The 23,990-nt window shown below is 39.3% G+C and overlaps 2 protein-coding genes across 8 annotated transcripts in view; both read left to right on the forward strand.

The window, feature by feature from the left end:
* PTPN4 (protein tyrosine phosphatase non-receptor type 4) overlaps positions 1–13,154 on the forward strand; it is a 102,343-nt gene extending 89,189 nt beyond the window's left edge. For 6 of the 7 annotated variants that reach the window (XR_014490875.1, XM_083349846.1, XM_083349848.1 and 3 more), the window contains one exon: positions 6,661–13,154. Coding sequence is in view for 5 of the 7 variants with exons in the window: in XM_083349846.1 (XP_083205972.1) it covers positions 6,661–6,747 (87 nt within the window). In the remaining 2 variants the exon portion in view is untranslated. The remainder of the gene's footprint in view (positions 1–6,660) is intronic. The other variant, XR_014490874.1, reaches the window with a different exon arrangement.
* Positions 13,155–16,801: 3,647 nt separating this feature from the next.
* The window catches only part of EPB41L5 (erythrocyte membrane protein band 4.1 like 5), a 69,295-nt gene continuing 62,106 nt past the window's right edge, over positions 16,802–23,990 (forward strand). Inside the window, exons 1-2 of the mRNA XM_083349451.1 lie at positions 16,802–16,969; positions 21,851–22,035. Of these exons, the coding sequence (XP_083205577.1) occupies positions 21,856–22,035 (180 nt within the window). The 5' untranslated portion in view covers positions 16,802–16,969; positions 21,851–21,855. The remainder of the gene's footprint in view (positions 16,970–21,850; positions 22,036–23,990) is intronic.

Raw genomic sequence — 23,990 nt, forward strand, 5'->3', positions numbered from 1 at the left:
CCCCAAGAGCCTCTAAGCCCCTTCCCCTCCCCCTTGCAAACGTCAGACCCCGGGAGCTCTTGCGTTTATTCCAACGGGTGGGTGGAAGGAAAAGCCCCTTTCGGCTCTGGCGTGGCTGCAAGTCGACGAGCCCGGGAAGGCACGCCCTCCCCTCTCACTGTGGAGGAAGCAGGGCAGGCTGGCATCAGGCGGGAGCCGGCAGGGCAGTCCTGCGCACGCGTGCGCTCCCCGGCTGCTAAGGATTGCTCGGGGAGCCGTGGCAGGCACCTCACACCCTTCCCTCTCAAGGCGGCACTGGCGGAGCCGTCCGGCGTCAGGCGGGAACCGGCAGGGCTTTGCACCATCTGCATCAGACGGGTCTGAATCGGGCTTGTGTCAGACACTTGGCAACTGGCATGTAAGTATTTTCCGGCGTATAAGACGAAAAATCTTGAAAATCCTCTCAAAAGTCGGGGGTCATCTTATACGCCCAGTCGTCTTATACGCTGGAAAATACGGTACCTATGGATTTTGTCTGTGGAGATTCTCAGTCGTCCAGGTCATAGTTGTCCCAAAGCTACTTTTTTCAAAAGGCAACTGGACCTTGTTTTTCCTTGAAGTCGTTTCATTTCTCATCAAAGAAGCTTCTTCAGTTCTGAAGAAATGATCCTTGCCTCCATTTGTTGGGAAGGGTATAGTTTGTTAGAGATCAACTGAACTGCAGTAGTGCAGAGCCAAAATCACCCGCCAAGTTCCCCAAGTTTCCCTCCCTTAACTGTCTCTCATTGCCCACCAAAGGTAACCAGTCACTTGGAGGCAAGATGTTTTCATAATGGTCAGTCCAAGCACGATTCAGTACGCGACCCCCTCCCATGAAGCATTCCCCCTTCCTTCCCCTTCCCACAGTACATGGCAGTCTGTCACCGCATGGCAGCAAAGTACAAGCAAACATAAGCTGGCAGCTGATACAAAGTCTAGTTGCCTTTTGAAAAAGCACCTTTGGGATATCCATAATACCAAAATCTTACTGATATATGATTACAGATAATTGTTTTATACTGTATTCCAAGACAATTGAGCTTTATCTTCATCATCATCATCATCATTCTTGCCATTGTCTATCCACTGCAGGATGAAGGCCTCTTCCGCATGTTTCCAACCTATAATGGTCCTGAGCTTTCCTTTGCCAATTGGGCCTGCAATACTTGCTGATGTTTTCGATCCATCTTGTTTCAGGTTTCTTTCGTGGATGCTTTTTATCAAGTGGGATCCGTTCTATGACTGCCTGGGTCCACCTGCCATCAGTTCTTCTTCCTACATGACCGACCCATTTCCATTTCAATTCTTTTACTCTCTTGATGATATCAGATACTTTTAATGCTGAGTATCTATCTTTCCATGGCTCTTTGCACCACTCATAGCTTTTTTATTAATTGTGAAGTCAGTGTCCATGTTTCACTGGCATATGTTAGAACAGGTAGCACACACTGATTAAAAACTTTTCTCTTCAGGCATAGGATAATGTTGTTCTTGAAAATTATATTTAACAGACCTGCTCAATTTCCTTTATTGTATCACCTTCCATTGAGATCCATTGGCCAAGGTATTATGTAGTGGTCTAGTTCTTCTCCAAATGTAAAAAAATTACTTTCTTTAGTGAATTTATTACATACAATATGGCTGTTTTTCAGGTTGATTTTTAAGCCAAATGGTTCTGCTTTGTGCAGCTCTTGTATGTGTCTTTGTAGCTCTTCTGGATCTTGTGAGAAGAGAACAACATCATCTGCAGATCTTAAGTTGAATTTTATATACGGAATTAAATCTTCAAGAAAAGACCATCTAAAATAATTATTTTCAACCATGTTAAAATCAGTTGCACAATCAGACTTGTATTTAAATAGTCCAAAAGCTTTTCCTAATTATGCAATCCCATATGGTAAAAAGATACTGTCTTAAGACAGCAAATGCAAGTGAAAAAAAATATCTTTACCCAAGATGATCCCTTTGAATTTTTGCCAGTTCTCCCTCTTGCTGCAGCTTCTCTGCTTCATACCACATTCTTCTAACAATTAAACAAATTTTAAAAGGCACACATGAAGGCAGAAAAGCCCAGCTGTAAACATGAATTGTTACTTTCATTTGTATGTATTCCCACCATTAAGCAAGATTTCACATTTGAAGAAATGCTAGATTCATATTACGGTGAATTTAATCTTAAAAAAAAACTATGTATGTCACATTGCAGCTTACCTATTTCCTAAAAGCAAAAATGTTTCCTAATGGACAACATAATTTTCTGCACACAATTGAAAAATATATGTTTGTTAGTCCTATTTGCCTGTTTATATTACTCACAGTTTTCTTATGCATAGAATAGAATATTTTTATTGTCATTGTGTAACACAATGAAATTAAGTGCTCTCCACAGTGCACAGTACACACAAAGTAAAAACCACAAATAAGAACATACATTATATACACACATCCTTCACATTCTATTCACCATTGCACTACCTCTAATATTGCACTTCAGTGTTGCACTATACAGTGGTATTTAATATGATTACAGCTCTGGGATAAAAACTATTTTTCAGCCTATTTGTCTTTATTTTTATTATCCTATACCATCTGCCAGATGGTAATAGTTCAAAAAAAGAATGTCCTGAATGAGATGAAACTTTAACAATGTTATGAGCTTTCCTAAGACAGCAGGAACTGTACAGTTCGTCGTGGGTGAGGGGAGGAGAGGACAGCCAACAATCCTCTGGGTGATGGCAATGACCCTCTGGAGGGCTTTCCTATCTGCTACTGTGCAATTGGCAAACCACACACAAATGCAATAAGTTAAGAGTGCTCTCTCTGGAGCAACGGAAGATGTTGGTTCCTTTATGTTTATACTATTTGGCTCAGGATATAATGTCATCGTACAAGTAAGGGCTTTAATTCAAAGAGTTTATTAGATAGTTTTAAGAGGAAAAGACACACATAACAAATACAAAATAAGTAACTATACCACTTATATGTTGTAAGTTTCCTTTCTCAAACAGTTATCAGTCATGTCCTACAGTTAATAAAAGAATGATACATTTTATTATATCAGTATCTTCATTAAAAACTTTCTGGTTGCCTAGCCCTGGTTTTTGCCAAAAATGTTATTTGAGCACTTCGGATATTTTTCTTCTGTTCTATAACACACTTTTGTACATTCAGTAAAAGAAATCTATGGATGAAAATATTCTTGCTAAAATATTTTTCTGGATCAAGGCGTATACTTGTTTCAAGCCATTAACCATGCTTCGCTATATTTAAAATCTGTGAGAGGATGAACTTTGCATTAAAACTTAAAAGTGAATTTAAATACATATGAGTAAGATATTAAACTGTTGTTTCAGTTATATGGTATTAGTAAAATTAGAATCAGAATTTTTCCTTTGGAAATGTGCACATTTCCATATAATATCCACAAGATGGCATTGTCTTATTTTTCATTGTTCTTATTTTAAAACCACTACAGTATTTGAATCAGATTTCTATAGATTCACACTATGCTATTAAAAATAGTACCGGCACAATCACATATTTTACTTTATTTGCTTGTTTAATTTATTTGAGTTATTTGCTGCCCATCTGATAACGAAATGACTTTATACATAGTATATCAGAAATTAATATATGCAAATTAAAATCTGAAAAAGGTAGGTCTTGGAATAAAGTGCTATTTATTAAAGCTACAGAATGTTGCAGTGTAATGACCTTTCAGGATAGATGACAAAAAGACATAAGAAGTGGCCTACAATAATTTTAAAGAAAAACTAGTATAGTTCATTAAGCAACACCGACCAGGTGGTTTCGCCCCAGGTGCCTGATTGACCTGGATAGGTTCCAGATGGCGCTTGGACTGATTCCTGCCTCCCTTTCCCACAGCCCAGTCGAGACCTTAGTTGACGCCTGGCAATGGGCTGCTTTGGAGGCTCTCGACCGTGTTGTGCCTTTGCGGCCTCTGACCCGGCGCAGATCCCGGTTGGCCCCTTGGTTTTCCATAGACCTGCGGGAGATGAAGCGCCGGAAGAGGGGCCTAGAGAGCATTTGGAGGTCCAGTCAGTCCGAGTCCGACCGAACACAGTTAAGATCCTTTTCTAGATCTTACCTTGTGGCAATGGAGGTGGCGAAGTGTGCTCACTTCGCCACCCTCATTGCATCCGCAGATAACCACCCGGCCGCCCTGTTTAGGGTGACCTGTTCCCTTTTAAATCAGGGGATGGGAGAGGACCTCTTGCGGGGACGGGCCGAGGAGTTTAGTCAGTATCTGGTGGATAAAGTCGCTCAGATTCGGGCTGGTCTGGACTCCGACTGGGCAGTATCTGACGAGGGGGAAGCGATGGGTTTGGCCGATAACATTTGGGAGGAGTTTGATCCTGTGACTCCAGATGAAGTGGACAGGATCATGGGGAGATTAAGTGCCATCACGTGTTTGTTGGACCCGTGTCCCTCCTGGCTGGTTTATGCAGCTTGGGAGGTTACACGAGGCTGGCTCCTGGCAGTTATTAATGCTTCCTTGAGTGAGGGGTGCTTCCCTGCCGCCTTGAAGGAGGCGGTGGTGAGGCCCCCTCCTCAAGAAACCTGCCTTGGATCCAGCTATTTTAAATAACTTTCATCCTGTCTCCAACCTTCGCTTCCTTGCGAAGGTTGTTGAGAGCGTGGTGGCTCGGCAGCTCCCTTTGGTCCTGCAGGAAACTGAGTATCTGGACCCGTACCAATCGGGTTTCAGGCCCGGGTACAGCACGGAGACAGCATTGGTCGCGCTGGTGGATGATCTCTGGCGGGCCCAAGATAGGGGTTATTCCTCTGTCCTGGTCCTATTAGATCTATCAGCGGCTTTTGATACCATCAACCATGGTATCTTGCTGCGACGTCTTGAGGGGTTGGGAGTGGGAGGCACCGTTTTATGGTGGTTCTCCTACCTATTGGGCCGTTCACAGATGGTGTTGGCAGGAGGGCAGAGGTCAACCCCGAGGCCCCTTAGTTGTGGGGTGCCTTAGGGGTCGGTCCTCTTGCCCCTCCTGTTCAACATCTATATGAAGCCACTGGGTGAGATCATCCGTGGTTTCGGGGTGAGGTATCATCAATATGCTAATGATACCCAGCTTTTCATCTCCACCCCGAACCAACCCAGCGATGCCCTCGACGTGATGTCCCGTTGCCTGGAAGTGGTATGGATCTGGATAGGGAAGAACAGGCTCCGGCTCAACCTGGCCAAGACTGAGTGGCTTTACGTACCGGCATCTCATTTAGTCCAAGAGGTTCCATCTTTGGTTATGGGAGGAGAGGTGTTACCTCCCGTTGATAGGGCACACAACCTAGGCGTCCTCCTGGATACACGACTCAGTTTTGAAGATCATATAGGAGTTGTGGCCAGGGGGGCATTTGCCCAGGTTCGCCTGGTGCGCCAGTTGTGCCCCTATCTGGACCAAGATGCCCTACATACAGTCACTCACGCACTCGTTACCTCCTGTATAGATTACTGCAATGCTCTCTACATGGGGCTGCCCTTGACGACCACCCGGAGGCTCCAGCTGGTGCAGAATGTGGCCACACTGGTAGTGATGGGACCATCCCGATACTCCCATATTACACCCTTCCTGCGTGAGCTGCATTGGTTACTGGTTGCCCTCCGGGTGAGATTTAAGGTGCTGGTACTTACCTTTAAAGCCCTACATGGCCTAGGCCCGGGATATTTGCAGGACCGTCTGCTGCCGGGAATGACTTCCCATCACCCAGTGCGCTCACACAGGGAGGGCCTCCTCAGGGTGCCGTCGGCTAGACAATGTTGGCTGGCAACCCCCAGGGGGAGGGCCTTCTCTGTGGGAGTGCCAGCCCTGTGGAACCAACTTCCCCTTGAGCTCCGGATGGCCCCGGATCTCCGGTCTTTTCGCTGCAGCCTTAAAACATTCCTTTTCCATCAGGCTGACCTGGACTGACGACAAGGATTTTTAAAATGTTTTTAATTTTATTATTGGGGCTGCTAGTTTAATACTTTTTTAACTTTTGTATTATTGTATTTTTTATTGTTGTTAGCCGCCCTGAGTCCTTCAGGAGATAGGGCGGCATATAAGTCCCAAAAATAAATAAATAAATAAATAAATAAATAAACACCTAGCTAGTGAAATCTGGGATGAGCTAATGCTTTATGATGGCATAATCAAAGTTGAATTTTGTGCACAGATGAAAATTATATTCTAGCAAATAGCAGAAAATACAGTACAAACACCCTGAATGTTGTTTGCAGTTACCCTATTTTTTCATTTGGAAAGTAGTTCGTAGAGTAAATAGCGGGATAAGTACAGTTTTTGTATATTAAAGAAACTAGAGTTCTTAATTCTATTAATCAGTAAGAGTAATTAATGAAGTATTAAGCATAAAGTATACAAAGAGTATCATTCACAGTTGGAAGATTTCACATTTGCTACTTAAAAGGAGTATGAGATTTAGATTCTGAATACTACATTTCTCATTGGTGTTAAGAGTTTTATATATTTAAATATTTTGAAAGTTTGGCATGGTATCTTGAAAGTTTATTGATAATCTTTAAAATTGTTTCATTCTGGCATAAAAATAATTGTTCTTTTTTTTTCCATTGTTTCATTCTGCCATAAAAATAATTGTTCTTTTTTTTTCCCCCAGAGTCAATACAGATTCGTTTGTGAGGCTATTTTGAAAGTGTACAAAGAAGAACTTGTTAGACCTTTAAAGACATCACTGAATAAATAGGAAGCAAAACATAACTTTCAGAGAAGATTCTACATAAGACACAAACTGTACTTGTGCTATAATGTTTCTTGAAAGAAATGATGTCTGAAAATAATGAAGAACTGAAAAGGACTTCAGCACTATTGCACTTTAAGTTAAAACTGAAAATCAGTCTCTAAAACACTATGATTTTTCTGTATTGAAAGACTCCATTCATGCTTTGCTTCAAACAAGCTACAGAATTAATGAGCTCCATGAGTTCTGGATAATTTTCCAGACTTGGTTGCAGTGCCATATAGCCCTTTTGTTCAAAATGCTACAAAAAAGAAAAAAAAATGCTTGAAATACTTTCATTCTTTGACACCTGTTTCTAAAGCAACAACAAATACATGCAAAGCTATTTCTTCCAATGCTAAAGTTGTCATGTTATTTTATACCTTTTATTTTGGTGAAATATTAGCAATATTCCTTCTATTAGATACACTGCCTACTGAAACAGCACATTTCTCCCTGTACCCTTCTAGAATCTAACCTGATTACTAACGGAAGGTTGCAGTATGATCTAACCCAATAATAGCTGCATAATGGCCCACTGAACCAGCATTTTGTTTAGCTGGTATATGAACATTCTTTGTACTACTAGTTCTGTTCCTGTTTCTCAGCAGATTATAGCACCAGTGTGTTCTGAAACATTGATGGCTTTACCTATGGGAATGAATGTGTGTATTTTGTCTTAACCCCTTAAGTGCCTTGAGACTTACAGTGTATGTCTTAATGGCAAGGGACTTGTTGTGGCCCTCAAGGGGAAGCTATCATCATAATTAGATTCATTTTGGAATATGATCCTTGGTGCTTAGAATATGGTACAGTTAAGGGGTCACAAAAACAATGTTCCTTTTTTCTCTATAATTACTGTGGGTAGCAAAAGCACTCTAGCCTATTAAGTATATAACCTTTGTTTACTGCTATGAATTGAAATGGAAATTCTGACACATTCCTTTCAACTGGTAAACTGCTAGCAATTTATAATTGAAAGCCAATATATTGATTTAGAATTTGTTCTTCTGTTTTTCCCTCGCATTGAAAAGTAATAACTTGACACGGATATACCATTTTAATTGTACTGATCTTGTGCTTGAAATGTGAAAATCCAAGGTGAGATTTCCCTGTCATAGTTATTTTTCTCCAAGTTCATGTTTGTTGCTTCTCAAGTCATACTTATGTTTTTAAAAGAAAATTGTGTCGTTAAAGTTTTATCATTGTCCATTAGAGCTTTCCGATAAGCCCTTTGGGTCTCTCTATGATACTTCATTCAGGAATTGGCGTATACCGTTGACATTAGCAGTATCTGAACAGATTGCATATAGGTTTGTTTTTTGTTTCAGTCAGAAATGTTTTCTAGGGCAGTTAAAATCCACCAGGCAATGAATAATCCTTCCCTAGCTAAGTTGACAATTTAATTGTTTATGAACTTAAATCTGTCTGTAGTTAAATATTTTGATTTGCTGCCTGGTTTTTAAAAAGCAAGATATGCAGAATATATGGAATGAGAATATGAAGTTTGTAAAATGTATTTGTGTGTGTGTGTGTGTGTGTGTGTGTTTAGAAAGAGAGTGAATGAGCATATATGTGTATATGTATAGATACGCACACAGACATACACACACACCCACACACATATTATATTGTGGTGATAGAAACTTACAGATATGTCAGTAGATGAGGAGGCACTTTCTCCAAATCCCCTTTTCCTGCTGTCAGTTGTACTTTCTTAGAACTTGTAGAGGGCTGGAAATAGAGGTATCTATATCTCATAACTGCTTCCACAGAGGGATCCCTCACCTTAGATTAAGAGTCTTCCATGGACAGGAGAAATTTCTGTATGTAACATGATGCCTCAATCCAACTATGATGCATTGAGGAAATTCCCAGTCAGTTTAAATGCTAATATAGAACCCTATGCCATGATGTGAAATGAAGGAGTTAACAAAACCTTTTAGATTTATTTTAAATAGGCTTGTAAGCTAAGTAGTCTTGTTTCTTAAACCAAATCTAGCATATTTCTTTAATAGTTCTTTATTGCCTCCACACATGCACATACACCCCAGTACTACCATCAAGGAATTGATCAGCTGTTCTTTTTTTTTACCCATGTTGTGGTTCAGACGAGATTGAATCTAACTTTCAAAAATCCCCACATTCTTAAAAGAGCTTTTTCCAAACTGTAGAAATATAGTTGTGTTTTCACAAACTGAAGCAAATGTGAAATGCACTTCTATTTCTGACAGCAGTGAAAGTGAATGGAGTGATGGAATCAAGTTTATTCTAGATAAAACAATTGAAAGGCTTTTGATGGGCTCTTACTATTCTGTAGAAATAAGAGATTGGAGAGGGGAGTTTCATGTGATAAAGTGCAATGTGGGAGCACGCATCAAAGTGCAATCATCTAAACTTTTCTTACAATTGGTGTAAGCAATGAAAACCTTTTAATGGAATGCGGTGGTTCTTACTACTAGCTTTTGATAAATGGAAATATTAAACCTACATCTACTCGTGTTTGCTTAAAAAGAAGCTTTGTAAGTGGAAAGTGTGTTGACTTAGGTACCATTTTTAATTATACCATTGTGCTGGTTATTTGCAAGGTTGGCTTGCATTTGGAACAAGTATATATATGGCTCAGCAATGTGTATAGTTAATATTGTACATACACTCATATTTGTATGTAAGATTGCCAAAGTAATTTAAATCTACAAGAAACATTGCTACAAGATACAGTATTGTAGCAAAGTTTTGGTATTTGGTACTTTATCCAACATAGAGACAGAAATGTTAACCACCTTAATGTCTTCCCTCCAAGCTGATTTATGAGTTACTAATCCATGCCAACGAAAACATTTTGAAATTATATTTCCTTGGTAAGGACACAAACTAAAGGAATTTAAATGCCTAAATTAGATAAATGGATTAATAAAGGTATCCTTATGTCTTTGAAATGAATATAAAAAGTTAATCTTCCCACAATGATATTAATATTTTACTAATATTTTATATGACCTAAAAGTTAATACTGCTAATTACTTTGCATTGGGTTATGAGGATCTGCATCAAGCTGAAAGGAAAAATATTTTTGTATGCGTTTCATTCTGTACAAAACATGAAAATGTGTTTCAGGCATAATGTTATATAAAATGATGAGTGTTATGGATGTCGGATTTTATGGAGAAATATTTTCTTACTATTTGCTAAAAACTGGGGAGAAAAATTGTAACATTTCCTGTTTTCTAATTCAAGTTGCTTTAATTGTAAATAAGAGCAATAGGGTAATAGTTTTGTGCCAATGTATTTTTTTTTAATGTTGAAAATTATAACTATTTAAGGTACTTTTGAAGATTTGTCTCATGCAGAAATCTAGGACTCTTAAGACTTGTTAAAATGGTTTTTGTTTTGTTTTGCCTTTTACGTTGTGTGGCTTTGGGGTGATGGGGTTATACCAAGTTAAATATAAAGTATCCATAGTCATTTTCTGAGGAATACAACTGGCTAATTGCACCATTTAGAGAAATCCCTCCAAATCAGAATGGAATATGCATCTCTAGTAATAACAACAATGTTCCTACATTTTTATTAGTAGTAGTATGTGAAGAAAATTATTCTTGGAATAGTTGATGGAAACATTTGGACAAGTAAATTTTGGATAAAAATTGGACTATGTTAAATTACAGCATTGCACGCCATTATACAAACAATAAAGTCCACCATGTATCTACTCTGCGGGCCAAAATATTTTGCCACTTTAATTCCCCTCCCCCCAAAATCAAGCTGCAGCTTTCATCCATACCTTTTATATAAAGATTTCACTAATATTTTCTACTTGTAAAATACACATTAGTTCTAATATCTTCAAGTGTTGTAATACTAGTATCCTGCAATTAATTTTTTAGAAATGCTGCTCTCCTCTAATCAGAAGGCCCAAAATGCAAGTGTAGAGAGCTGGAGAGAAGGGTTTTTTTTTTTTATAGAACCAGTACGGATGGCACTTTGTTGGAAGCAAAGTACTGATTAGAAGGTAACATCTTTGGAAGGTGCAATGAGTTGCTTCATTGAGATGCAGCTGTTTAGGGAGGATAAGTAGTAGAGAGAAAGTGGGATCTCAGAAATTCTTTGCATCTGGTGGAGGTAGAATTCCCTTAGATTTTTAGAAGGGGTCTGCTTGATGGACAAGATTGCAATTATGCAGGCCTTCAGTTGTCAATGGATGATTCCCAGACCTCTGAGAGTCTTATAGCATGTCTACCCCTAACACTGTATTAAACCATGTGTTTCATTCAAGTGCCCCTCTTCACCGTGACTAAGCTGTCTACAAGGAATGGAGACATCTAGTACTAGTAATCTTAAATTAATGTATAGTTGACAACAATCACAGATTATTTAGATTTATACATGCTTTAAAATCCATAGATCTACACATGATGTAAAGCATATTTGACCAGCATATTGTCTGCATGTGTATTCCACCCATGTACAAGAGTAATATATTGGACTATACAGATTAACCTAAATAAATAGAAAGTGTATAAAGTGGCAGGAAAGAACTTGCCCAAGTTATTAATAAAATTCTAGATGTTATATTAGAGCAGAGGACCAGGAAAAAAAATTCTTTCAGAATCCCTATGAATATTAAAATAAGGCTCTTCCCTGAAGAAATGTTCCAGCAAAGATATTTCTACCTCTGTATGCAGCCATTCACCATTTGCTTATAGCTAAACGTTGTGGGCATAGCAGATCCTGAGATGCATTAAAATAGCCATGATAGTGATTTATAGTATATTTAACTGAATATACAAATTCATTTTGCCAGTTGGATTTGCTTCCAAACAAATAAGTTGAGAGATGCCTTAATTACAAGTATAGTGACTTGGATCTAAAGATACTCTTGCATTTTGTGAGAGGTTTCTGGATTGCAGAAGGGGATTCCTTGCAACAGCCTTCACCAATCTGGACATCTTCCAAATGAATGTGGAATTCTGGAAGCTGAAGTCTATACATCCAGTGGATTCCCAAATTGGGAAAGGCTGCCTAACAATTTCTGTTTACTTATTACAGATCTGTGCCACAACGCATGCCATTGGTTCCTAATATTCAGGATGGATTTTAAATTCAAAAAGTGTAGAAGTGCAGTATTTTGGACTTTTATACTGGGGAGATGATAATCTCATTTTTCTGATATGCTCCGCCTTTGTTACAAATCTATTTTAAGTGATTGTGTGTGGACTGGTTAATTTTAATATGCACCTACCTGCCATGTTTTCAAAAACATGGAAGATTAACTTTTTCAGTTAGTGCCATTGTCACATGCTGCAAAATAAAAAACACTGGGTACAGACCTAAATCATCTAGTTCACTGTAACATTTAAATAGCTTATTACAGGGGTCTTCAAACTTGGCCCTTTTATGACTTGTGGACGAACTCCCAGAATTTTTCAGCCAGGCATGCTGGCTGAGGAATTCTAGGAGTTGAAGTCCACAAGTCATAAAAGGGCCAAGTTTGAAGACCCCTGACTTATTTAAAAAATGGAGAGACATTTAAAACATGGGAATTGCTAGAAGGGACAAACTAATATATTTGTTTTAATTTAATTTAGTTGTATTGTAATGGCTAAGCTAGAAATGCAAACCAAAGCTAAAATACATTTCTCAATCTTCTGAGTGGCATAGTAACAAATAGGAAAAAAATCATCTTGGGTTGGATAATTGCCTATTGAGCTTTGAAGGTTTCATTCCCTAGGTTTAAATATTCCTTCATTTCAGTGGCAATTTGGGTCATTAGAATATTTAAAGAAATAATTTCACTGGCTATATGGTAAAAGTATATTGTCTTAAGTAAAATGTTATTGCATGCTAACTCCTACACAAAACCTTGAAGACCACTATACTACCGTAATATTTGGGAAATTATTCCCCTGGGAAACAAAAGTGGATAGTTTGGAAATTAAGAGTGTGACAACATTTGCTTACTTATTACTTATTTAACATCATCTAAGTGTATTTCATTTTTATCTAAATTTCTTAAAGTTCAAAATAGTAGCACTTTATGTAATGCTTTACTACTGAAAATTTTTTTAGATAAATTATTATACGATTAGAGAGATGTTTAACTTAATGAGAGTTTATTGGGGTGGTTCCTAATGTGAATGTTTTAAAGGTTACTTTTTCAGTTGGCTTCCATCCATGTTAAAATACATTAATTAACTCCAAATTCTGAATCCTGCCATCTTCCAGATGAATTCTTAATGCTTCTGTATCCATTATAGTGCTAGGACAGCGTATTTCATGATATAGCAATGCAGTTCTAAATCATACCACCTTTTTTCAAATTTAGTTTCAGAATTGTAATAATCAGCCGTGAGATTAAAATAATCCCACAAATACTTATGTTCTTTTATAATTACTTTTTTTGGTGTCTGATATTTGCCATAAATGAAAAAAATATAATTGGATCCAGTACCTGTACAATTCAATGTCTAGTTATTTAGACATTTTCAGATTTGGGAGACCTTGGAGGAAAACCACAAATGCAGCTTAATTATGAAAGCAAAAATTATTGAAACTTTAATACAAATGTGGGAAGGACTTACATGCCCACACAATGCTTTGATTCCTGTTTAGCATTTTTACATTTGTTTTAAAATTTATAAATCAGCAAGAGTTGTTTGCATAACTTTATAAAGAGTAGGTAATGCACAAAAATAATTTTAATAGGGAAAGTTGCAATTTTATGTAGGTAAAGTCTATGATAGAATTGGAGCTTCTAAAACAATTAGCACTAAGTTGTGTTGTATTGTTCTATTGTTTAATAAACTAACCAGTATGATTATTTCCACACATTAGAGGCTGGTTTCAAGTGTAACATTAATACGGATACTAACTAATGATGTGATTCTCCTAGCAAATTCTAAAACAATTTCGTGTTTATATGTAGGATTTCTTTCTTTCCTTTTTTCTGGCACAGGTGCTATTCTGTATGTAAATACTAAAAGATATAAAATCTAGTGTCTGAATCATATCCACTGTTCTATGGGTGGCCATATTTATTTTTTGCTGGAATGAATTTGCATGTTTTTTTTTGTGATTTTGCGTTCTCCAGATCATCTGGATGTTACACTGCTCAGTGAATGGGTTTTGACCATCTCATTTATATCTAAAGCCAAGATAACTGTCCATCTTTTGTTCATTGTGCAAGTTTGTTCTCATAGAGATTAATTTGTCTTTGAACTTGCGTGTTTTCATTTTTTAGAAACCAAGATTATTCAGCTAAGCCTGTATATTAAATAGCAGGAAATGTGCTCTGTTTAACATGCACTTGGATTTGTTTAACACTGGACAATGTAGAAAGAATTCTTCATTCATCACTGCAGCTACTGTATGTGTTAAAAGGGCCTTATATATTTTGCCTGCATTGGAGTATAAGGAGAGTCCTCATCATTAATAAGGTACACTAATGATATACAATACCAGCAGCTCCCAGGGGAAGATAAATATTTAACATTTAACAAATCTTGTTTTTAGTCTTAAGAGCAAATTCCTTCTATTATGTGAAATGCTGTTATACATATTTTGTGGATATATTTAATTTTGATTGACAAATAGTTGTCTAGGTACAAACTTGAAAAACATATAGTTTACTTGTGAATCTTAATTGTTTAATTGCAAAATAAAGATGTGCTTTAGTAAAAAAAATTAAGGATTCTTTTTTATTATGAAAACCTGTCTCTTAAGTATGCTATATTACTCCATATTATTTGTATACTATTTGGAAATTCTAGATACCAATTTCCTGACAAATAGGAATTCATGCTCTGTGTAATTTTGCGCATACTTGCCCCCAACAAGCACTGAAACTGTATGCTTAATCCTACTTATATTAAAAATTACAAATGAGATGTTTTATTCTGGGCCCACTCATTGCTTTTTGGATTATATTTCCCAGCATCTTATTCAAAGCCAAGTAGACTATAAGATGAAAATGATAGTCTTGTAACAGATGTTTAACTTATGTTTTCATGTGCATTAGCTTGTATCCCATTTTAGACCAATAAATGGTGTTCAAAGCAGCTAAGAAACCAGAAAATATAAAGTGTAATTAATATACTTAGAAATAAACGGTGAATTTAGCCCAACCATAAGACAAACACTCAACTGTTCTTCTAACTTCCACTCATTTATATTACTGTATTTGTTTTTAATCTCTTATGTAGCATTGCTTTGACTAGCTTTAACCATTTGAAGCAGCTAATAAATTGATTAAATACACAACTACATATAACTTTAGCTGCCGAAATACAATAGTACAGGCTTGGCATGTATTTTGCCTGCCAACAGAAAAATAAAAGTATAAGATACAAGCCAGATCACCTTTTCTTAGGAATTTCAAACTCTGAACAAACCCCCAGGTTTCACACTTTCTCAGAGGAAAAAGGCCTTAGTCCTACTTGGGAAGAAGGAAAGTTCCATATTTGCTGACATTTATATGACTTTATTCACAGTACTTATTGCCTTATCTTTGGGGCAGGGCTGTTGTCTTACTGCAACAACTTGGGTAATATAACTCTTTGCGTCACACCCATTCTTAATTCCCATTTTCTAAAAGTGACCATTTTCTATCAGAATTTGTATTCAGCATAAAAGATCAAGTTGGAACATATAGTAGTCCAATCCACTATCTGGCATACAATTCGTAGTCTCCCACCTGGTTACATTTGGTCTAATGCAGGGGTAGGCAACCTCGGCTCTTTTATGACTCATGGACTTCAACTCCCAGAATTCCTGAGCCAGCCAAGCTGGCTCAGGAATTCTGGGAGTTGAAGTCCATGAGTCATAAAAGAGCCGAGGTTGCCTACCCCCTGGTCTAATGTAAAATGAAAAGGTAACAGCTGCCGACCACATGACCACGGAGACATCCTCGGACATGCGCTGGCTCTTCGGCTTTGAAACGGAGATGAGCACCGGAAACGACTAGCACGCATGTGCGGGGGAACCTTTACCTTTACCTTTACCTTTAAAATGAAAAGACCCATTTTTGACCAAAAATTGGGTATAACTTTACACATTTGCTTAGCCGTTTTTATGATGGCTAACTAAAGTTTAGAGTGGGGGAGGGGAGAATCAGAGTTTTAATTCTTCAGATTGAAAAACCAGTTGAATCTCAGGACGTTAGGGTGAATTAGTCCAGAATATATCAATGGCTTCTAAAACGTGTATAGCTAGTAACGGCTTATGTTATTCCTCTCCTGACATAGGTTTTGGATCTCCATCCTTCTGGTACACTTGTTGACACATCTGTTTGGTAAAATAACTGAAGACCTGCCTGTTTGATTATGCATTCCTAAACCTAGACTAATAACTATTCCAGGATTAGATGGTTTTTAAATTGCCTGTGACAAAGTTTACCATATGTTGTTGTTTTGTTTGTTTTTAAAATATTAATGCCCTGGTGCCACCCTAGCTCGGCTGCCAAAATCCTCCGAACTGCGAGTTGTCAGTTCAAGTACAGAAAACGTATTTTTAACACTTGACTCCTATCTCACGATGGTCCGGATTTGGGTAGCCCGGATAGAGAAGCCGTCGTATTATCCTTTTCCATAAACTCAAAGCGGTGCTTATAAGAATAACGTTCAAGAAGAAGATTGGCTTAAAAAGCCTTAATAATAAACCTTTATTGTCAAAGTACAACATGTGTACATTGAGATTGGCTGAGCCTCCCCCTGTGCTCTCTTCCCCCCAACACAGTGATAACAAACCCTCCATCCCACCACACTATGTAAATAAACTATGTAAATAAACCCAGTCGGTAAACCACTAAATGATTAGCATAAGGTTTCGGGAGTCGCGTATGTTGTTTTGAAAGGGGCAGCAACCTTTTTGTCCGAAATGAGTTTGGAACGTGGGAAGCCCCGAAAACCCGGGCACTTTCCTTCTCAGACGTAGCGCGTGTATGTTTCGCATTGGCGACCTGTTTCGCCTGGAACCGCGCGACCAGCCCTCGCGGGGAGGCCCGGGAAGGCGGGCGGGCGGGCGAGGGAAAAGGAGGAGAGAGGCGGCTCCCTAGCCTCACTCGGCGGCCATTTGCCTCCGCCCCTCGTCCCTTTCCTCCTCGCCACCGGGATCTGATCCCGCCAGAGCTGCTCCCAGCGCCGCCGGCGGGTCGCGGAAGAGCGCCCTCGGGAAGCGAAGGCGGTTGGGGCCGGTAAGTTGGGGAGGGCGTGGGGTGGTTTTGTTTTTCCCGTAAAAACAAGGTGAACGCTTCCCGAAGAACCGCAACCAGGCTGTTGCTTCTTTCCTTTGCTTCCTCCGTCCTTTCCCTTTGTCGCCCTCAGAGAGGCTTTCGAAACTCCCTAGAGATCGAAGTTTCGTCTTCCTCCTCCTTTATCTGTGGCCTGCGAGGTTGGGCGCCTCTTCTTGGGTGCCTCGGGGGTGGCCACCTCCCGTTACCCACCACCCCACAGACACGCGCGTCATGCCTCGTTCAGATGGCCGTGGAAACCTTCACTCCCCACCCTACTCCCCGGATCGATCCGGTTGCTCCTGTCGAGCGGCCCCAAAGGTGTCGCGCTGCCGGTGCCAAAAAGCGCGCTTAGGTGGGAAGTGAAGTGAGTCCAAAGTGCGTCGGGCAGGAATAAAAAGTGGTTTTAAAATAGAGGATTAAAGGCCGTTGTTTTCTGCCTCGATAATTTTCACCCGTGAGGGTGGTAGTCGTCTCCCGCTGCCCTGGAGTCAAGTCTCGGTTTTGTTGTGTTCTGAAGATTCTCTGCTCGGTCCTTTGTAAATTTCCCATTTCTTCCGAAATCCGGCCAATATGGAAAAGGGGAAGTACTCGTATTTTTGGTCCCTCCCCATCTGTTTCCATATTTCCATGGCACCTATGTGTTATTTTTTTTAATCCCTTCTTTTAGCGGTGGACAAGGTTAGCTAAATCTTCATTTGCCCAGATTTTGATGGAAGTCCTTGTTCCTCCATACATATGAATGAACTTGATCTGTTTCGTAAATTATGAGGAGGGTACTCTTTAAGTATTTCGCCCAGGTATTATTTTGTTAACCTGTTCTAAAATTGGGTTCTAATGCAATTCCCACTTGTATCGTGGTGGAAATGGTGTAAGTTCATTCTGTATATATAATGGTTCTCCTGTTTTATTTTCCTAACTGTGTGTGGTGTCCCATCATGAAATTTCCTACAGATAATGAAATAAGCCTGTAACTTGTTTGAAACTGTACGAGGGGAAGAAATTATATGTAAATACAGCCATGTGCCATATACATTTGTTCTTGTTGCATGCTAGCAGAGAATTTGAACTACTGTATTGATAGGAATTGCTATGATAGTGGTACCATATGAGAACAAAATGTTATGTGATTAGAAAAACCACTATAAATTCAATACTCCAGACAATTTAAAGCAGAATGGGGAAGTACTCTTTCTTGTTTTTGTCTATTGTCTATGTGCGTAATGAACACTTTTGTATCCTTTACCAAATAAGTAACTCTTCCATATGCATATACACCTGCCACGCACCCCCTCTCCGCTTTATTTCTTCATGTATGTGTAAGGCTGTGCAATCTATTCTCATCCAGAAACTACCCACCCTTTTTCCTATGAATATTTTCCCTTTACCATAGCCAAGGTTTCTACTTGCTCCAGCTTAGTTCTCAGACTATGAAATTAGTCCTTTCATGGACCTGTAAATGATTGTTTGGAGAAGGCATACTAACTGAAATTATTTAATTAAGCAACGAGACAAAATTAACACCACCATGTTCCAGGTTCACAGCCCAATAACATAATGCAGCTTTGCTGTAACCTTAAACAGTAGCCTTGTAGAAAACAGATCTGATTCACATAAGGTGCTATCTTATGTGAAACTGCCAGCGGTAGCTGGTTTGTATACAGGGTCCAGGTTCAATCCCATCTCACATGTTTTAAAAAAAACTGGAATAAAAGATTTATAAGGATTCTGTATCTCACAGAATCATAGTTAAAGTAACCAATATTACATAGCTAAACCAACCTGCTAAAGCAGCTTTATATATCCGAAAAGTACAACACATTTAAATTGCATACTCATAATTTTTTTAAGTTAGGGTCTGGAGTTGTTTAAAAAACAAATCAGCTTTGAATTAACCATTATTAATGAGAGCAGAAACTATTATATTGACATGTTTAAGGTTTTAATTATAAAAAGTATAGCTGAAGATTAAAATTTAAATCTCCCAGTTGTGCTAACTTTGACCTTTGAAGAATTTCAGGCTTTTACAAGGACAACATGTGAAGGCAAGTCCAGGCAAACAAAGTAGAAGATATTTATGCCAGTTTATTCTCTCAAGTAATGGTGGAAGATAAAACATCTGCCATCATTTGGATTCAACTATGAGTCATGCAGGGTATAGAAACTCCAGGAATGCTCTTAATATGTATTATATGTGAGTAGGCTGGTTCCCCTTTTGTAGTTCAAAAAAAGTCTCTTATCTGTAGTCAAGATCATCATTTTGCATAATACCAGAATTTACTCGTGACTGTCTTCCAATTTCTTATAATAGGAAAGTGAAAGGCTTCTGTTGCCACTTGGTCCCTGGATCTAATAATGCATGAACCCCAAACTACTTTTAAATAATTATTGAATATAGGTTGATAATTGCATCATTAGCTGACAAAATATTGTTTTTATTCTATATAGTGTAGCTGTTTCTTATTGGGAAACACTATCCTGTCATGCTCACCTGTCCAAGGGATGGAGATTACAAGAATGATTTTAGTCTTCTTACTTTTAATATGAATATAAATACTGTAATCCTGAATTATTTAGGTAGATGGGAAGTTGTTTTAAAAGTGGTTGATTTGTACTTACAGAAATCTGGGGTTTGGAGGCAGCACGGATTATCTGAATTCATGGGAGTCTTCAGGCCTAGGAGATACCTATGCCTAGGCCAGGGGTAGGCAACCTCGGCTCTTCTATGACTCATGGACTTCAACTCCCAGAATTCCTGAGTCGCTGACTCAGGAATTCTGGGAGTTGAAGTCCATGAGTCATAAAAGAGTCGAGGTTGCCTACCCCTGACCTAGGCACAGGGACAGGAGGGACATTAGTCCCTCTCATGGGTGACCCTGTGACTTGAATGGAGAGAGCACAATCAATCTTGTTCTAGATATTCCAGTGGTTTTCAGAGCTGTCCACACAATGCTATTTCCTTCTGTACTGTCTGCAGAAGTTGAGATTTTTGAGTGCTGTTTTATTGACCCAGTTGTGGTTAAGGGAGAGATGGACCCATGGGTGATTCTAAAGAGGTTTCCTAAGGTTTTATGTTTTCCCCTATCCTTTTTAATACCTACATAAAAGTTTTGGGAGAAGTCACTCATCATTTTGGGGTGATAGTTGTACATTTCCACCTAAGGCTCATTGGGAGATGCAATTGAAATTCTGATTGTGAAAAAAGAGACTCAGACTCAATCCAAACAAAATGGAATGGGTGTTAATTTAAAAGCCAACTGATTCCAATCCTGCACCATATTTAATTCTTAAGGAGGTTGTACTTTCCCAGGAAGAGCAGTTTCCTGAGTGGGTAGTCTCCCAGGACTTGCAGCCCTGCTTAAAGAACAGTAAAAGCTATGGCTAGTGTTTTAGTTACAGCCTTACCCTGGTCATGTGTGCTCTTATCTCTTCATTAGATAACTAGAATTTGTTCCAGATGGGCCTGCCCCTGTAGACCAGCTAGAAACTCCACCTGATCCCGGATATCTCAGCATATGTGCTTACTCAGCCATTGCTCTACCATGTTGCACTGTGCTTCACTGATCACTGGTGTAGTTCCAATTCAAGATGCAGTCATTACTTTTACAGTCCTATGTGTCTCAGGGCCAGGGTACCTAATAGCCTTCATTCCCCAGATAGATTTTGCCCATCCCATTCAACTAAAAAGGTAAAGGTTCCCCCGCATATGCGTGCTAGTCGTTTCCGACTCTAGGGGCCGGTGTTCATCTCTGTTTCAAAGCTGAAGAGCCAGCACTTGTCCGAGGACAACTCCGTGGTCATGTGGCCTGCATGACTAGATGCCAAAGGCGCACGGAACGCTGTTACCTTCCCACCATAGTGGTAAGCGCCTGTTACTCGTCCCAGCTTCTGCCAACCTAGCAGTTCAAAACCACGTAAAAATGCAAGCAGAAAAATAGGGCAGAAGCTGGGACAAGTAACAGGCGCTCACTCTGTTACACGGCACTCGGGATTCGACCCGCCAAACTGCCGACCATCTGATCGACAAGCTCAGCATCCTAACCCACTGAGCCACCACGTCCCTCCCACTCAACCAGGCAAGGCTTATAGGGAGGTGTGGCAGAAACAGATCTAACAATAAGAATTCTCTATGGGAGTTCCCCTGCTTTGAAACAGCTTGCTTCCAAGGCAAAAGAATGGCCTCCAGTTGCATGGTTTTCCAGTATCTGGTGAAAACTTAGTTTTACCTTTGGGTGTAGTTTTGGTGCCTGTGTTAGTCTAATGCTTTAAGGAAACTTTGTTTTATTTATTATTTTATATTTTTAATATCTGTAAACTGCCTGGAACTCTTCCAGATTGAGAAGGATATTACCAAGCTAGGTCCTGAAGTCTTGTGATATCTTGATTCTGCTTGGTTTCTAAAATTCGTCCTTCTGATAGTCATAAGGCCCCTGGTACTCACAGCAGGGATGTAATCAGTGGTGGGGTTCAAATATGTGAACAACCTGTTCTCTGTGTGGATACCACTTCCAGAAGTCTGTTCTGGGCCTGGGAAAACAAAACATTAGCTACCGGTTCTGCCGAAGTGGTGCAAACTGGCTGAATCCCACCACTGGATGTAACATTTTATGTATACCTGTTTTGCAGAGGTTTTTCCGTAGCGCAGGCACATTTAGAAACTTTGTGAAATGTAAATGTGTATCTGCTTTAGCGAGAAACAGTGAAGTTACTGCTAAGCTTGTAAGCCGCCCTGAGTCTTCGGAGAAGGGCGGGATATAAATGGAATTAAAATAAATAAATAAAATAAATAAAATAAGTCTTGATTTCTCTTGAAACTTTCACAGCTTCTTTTTCTGGTCTGTTTAGGAACAATGTTAAGTTTCTTTCGCCGAACACTTGGACGCAAGTCTATGCATAAGCATGCTGAGAAAGAGCGGCTAAGAGAAGCTCAGCGAGCTGCAACTCACATCCCTGCAGCTGGAGATGAGAAATCCATAATTACATGCAGGGTCTCTTTGCTGGATGGAACGGATGTCAGTGTGGACTTACCGGTAGGATGCATTTTAATTTGTTTTATCAAGAATCTTGGCAAATGTTTGAGAAAATATGTTCTCCTTTGTCTCTCAGCTGAATAGAATACATTGTGTTCGTGTGATTTAGTCAACAATGCAAAAATTACTAATGGGTGGTGGTATGGCAAAAGGTCCTTTAAAGCAGAGGTCCCCAACCTTTTAGGCACTAGGGACCAGTTCTGTGGAGAAAAGTTTTTCCGCGGAGCAGAGTGTGAGCGGTTTTGTGTACCGCTCGCATCCCATGGATAGGGCTTTGCTTGTTTGTGCGGACTGGTTTCTGGCATGCCGTGGCCTGGTACCGGTCCATGGACTGGGGATTGGGGACCCCTGTGTTAAAAGGTTCTTTAAAGATGTTGGTCATAGGTCTTCCAACAAGGATTTTTAGAAGAAGTGCTAGGAACAAAAACTAGTGAAGGAATGGACTCTCTTTCCCTGTAGCCCCTTGTATGTTTTCCAAATCTTCTAGGAAGGGTTGGGAACTCTCCAAAGCGGATTTGAGTTGTGTGAGAATATTTTTCTTCCAGTGTGTTTCAGATTAAACAGCAATCAAAGAAAGCTATTTTGACAAGGTTTTGGCTTTCTGTGTGTGTTTTTTCCCCAGAAGCCTCACGAGTACTTTGTAAAAGAAAAAGATTTGTATGAGTTAAATCTGACTCTTGGAGTCTTCATGAATGAATCTGTGAACTTCTCTTGGCAGTGATTTGTATGATTTTGGGATACTTTTTTCAACTTTCCTGTCTAGCCAATACCCTTGCATTCCCCATGTTGTTTAGCCCAATTAACCAGGGCTGAACTTGTTTTTAGCTAAATGCCCTGTTCACTGTCTCTGCACAGTCACTCATGCGCTCATGACCTCCCGGTTAGACTACTGCAACGCTCTCTACATGAGGCTGCCCTTGAGGACCACTCGGAGGCTTCAGCTGGTGCAGAATGCAGCCGCGCGAGTTGTGATGGGGGCTTCCCGATACTCCCATGTAACACCTCTGCTCCGCGAGCTGCATTGGCTTCCGGTTGTCCTCCGGGTGAGATTCAAGGTGCTGGTGATGACCTATAAAGCCCTAAATGGCTTGGGTCCGGGATATCTGAGGGAACACCTGCTGCCGGCATCAAGTTCCCTTCGTCCTGTGCGCTCCCACAGGGAGGGCCTTCTCAGGGTACCGCCGGCAAAGGATTGCCAGCGGGCAACACCCAGGGGGAGGGCCTTCTCTGTGGGTGCGCCTGCCCTTTGGAACCAGTTACCCGTAGAGCTCAGGACTGCCCCTGATTTTCGTTCGTTCCGCCGGGACCTGAAGACCTGGCTCTTTGAGCTTTCCGGCAAGGACTGAGAATTTTTGATTTTTAACTTATTGTAATTGGATTTTTTAAATCAGAGTTATAGGGGTTTTAGATTTTTAATGAAGGATAATTTAATCTATTTTAATTGTTATTAACTTTTTGTATTGTAATGTTGTTTTAATTGCCTTGTGAACCGCCCTGGGTCCTACGTGAGAAGGGCGGTATATAAGTCCAATAAATAATAATAATAATAATAATAATAATAATAATAATAATAATAATAATAATAATAATAATAATTTATAGTTCAGTTAAAGATGGAAAGAATTATATATGAGGTTTTGTCTTATTTCTTTTTGAGCAATACTGATACCTGGAAAAGGTAAAATGCACAAGTCCTATTTCTAAAACAACAAAAAAGAATTCTTTTTTTGAAAAATAGTAGATTTAACTTAATCTACTTAATAGTAGATTGAAATATTTAACTGCTGTTTAGATTTTTTTCTGGCCAGACCAACATTTTGAAACCTAAATATATTGATCTAGAAATGGATTATTTTTTATTCTACTCTCTGTATTTGTAAACAATTACACTTGCTTCATTCTTTACTGTCATTGGAGATCAAATACTAAAGTCCTAAAGTCAAGAAATTAAAACA

Source organism: Vipera ursinii (assembly GCF_947247035.1).
Source record: "Vipera ursinii genome assembly, chromosome: 1".
NCBI lineage: Eukaryota > Metazoa > Chordata > Lepidosauria > Squamata > Viperidae > Vipera > Vipera ursinii.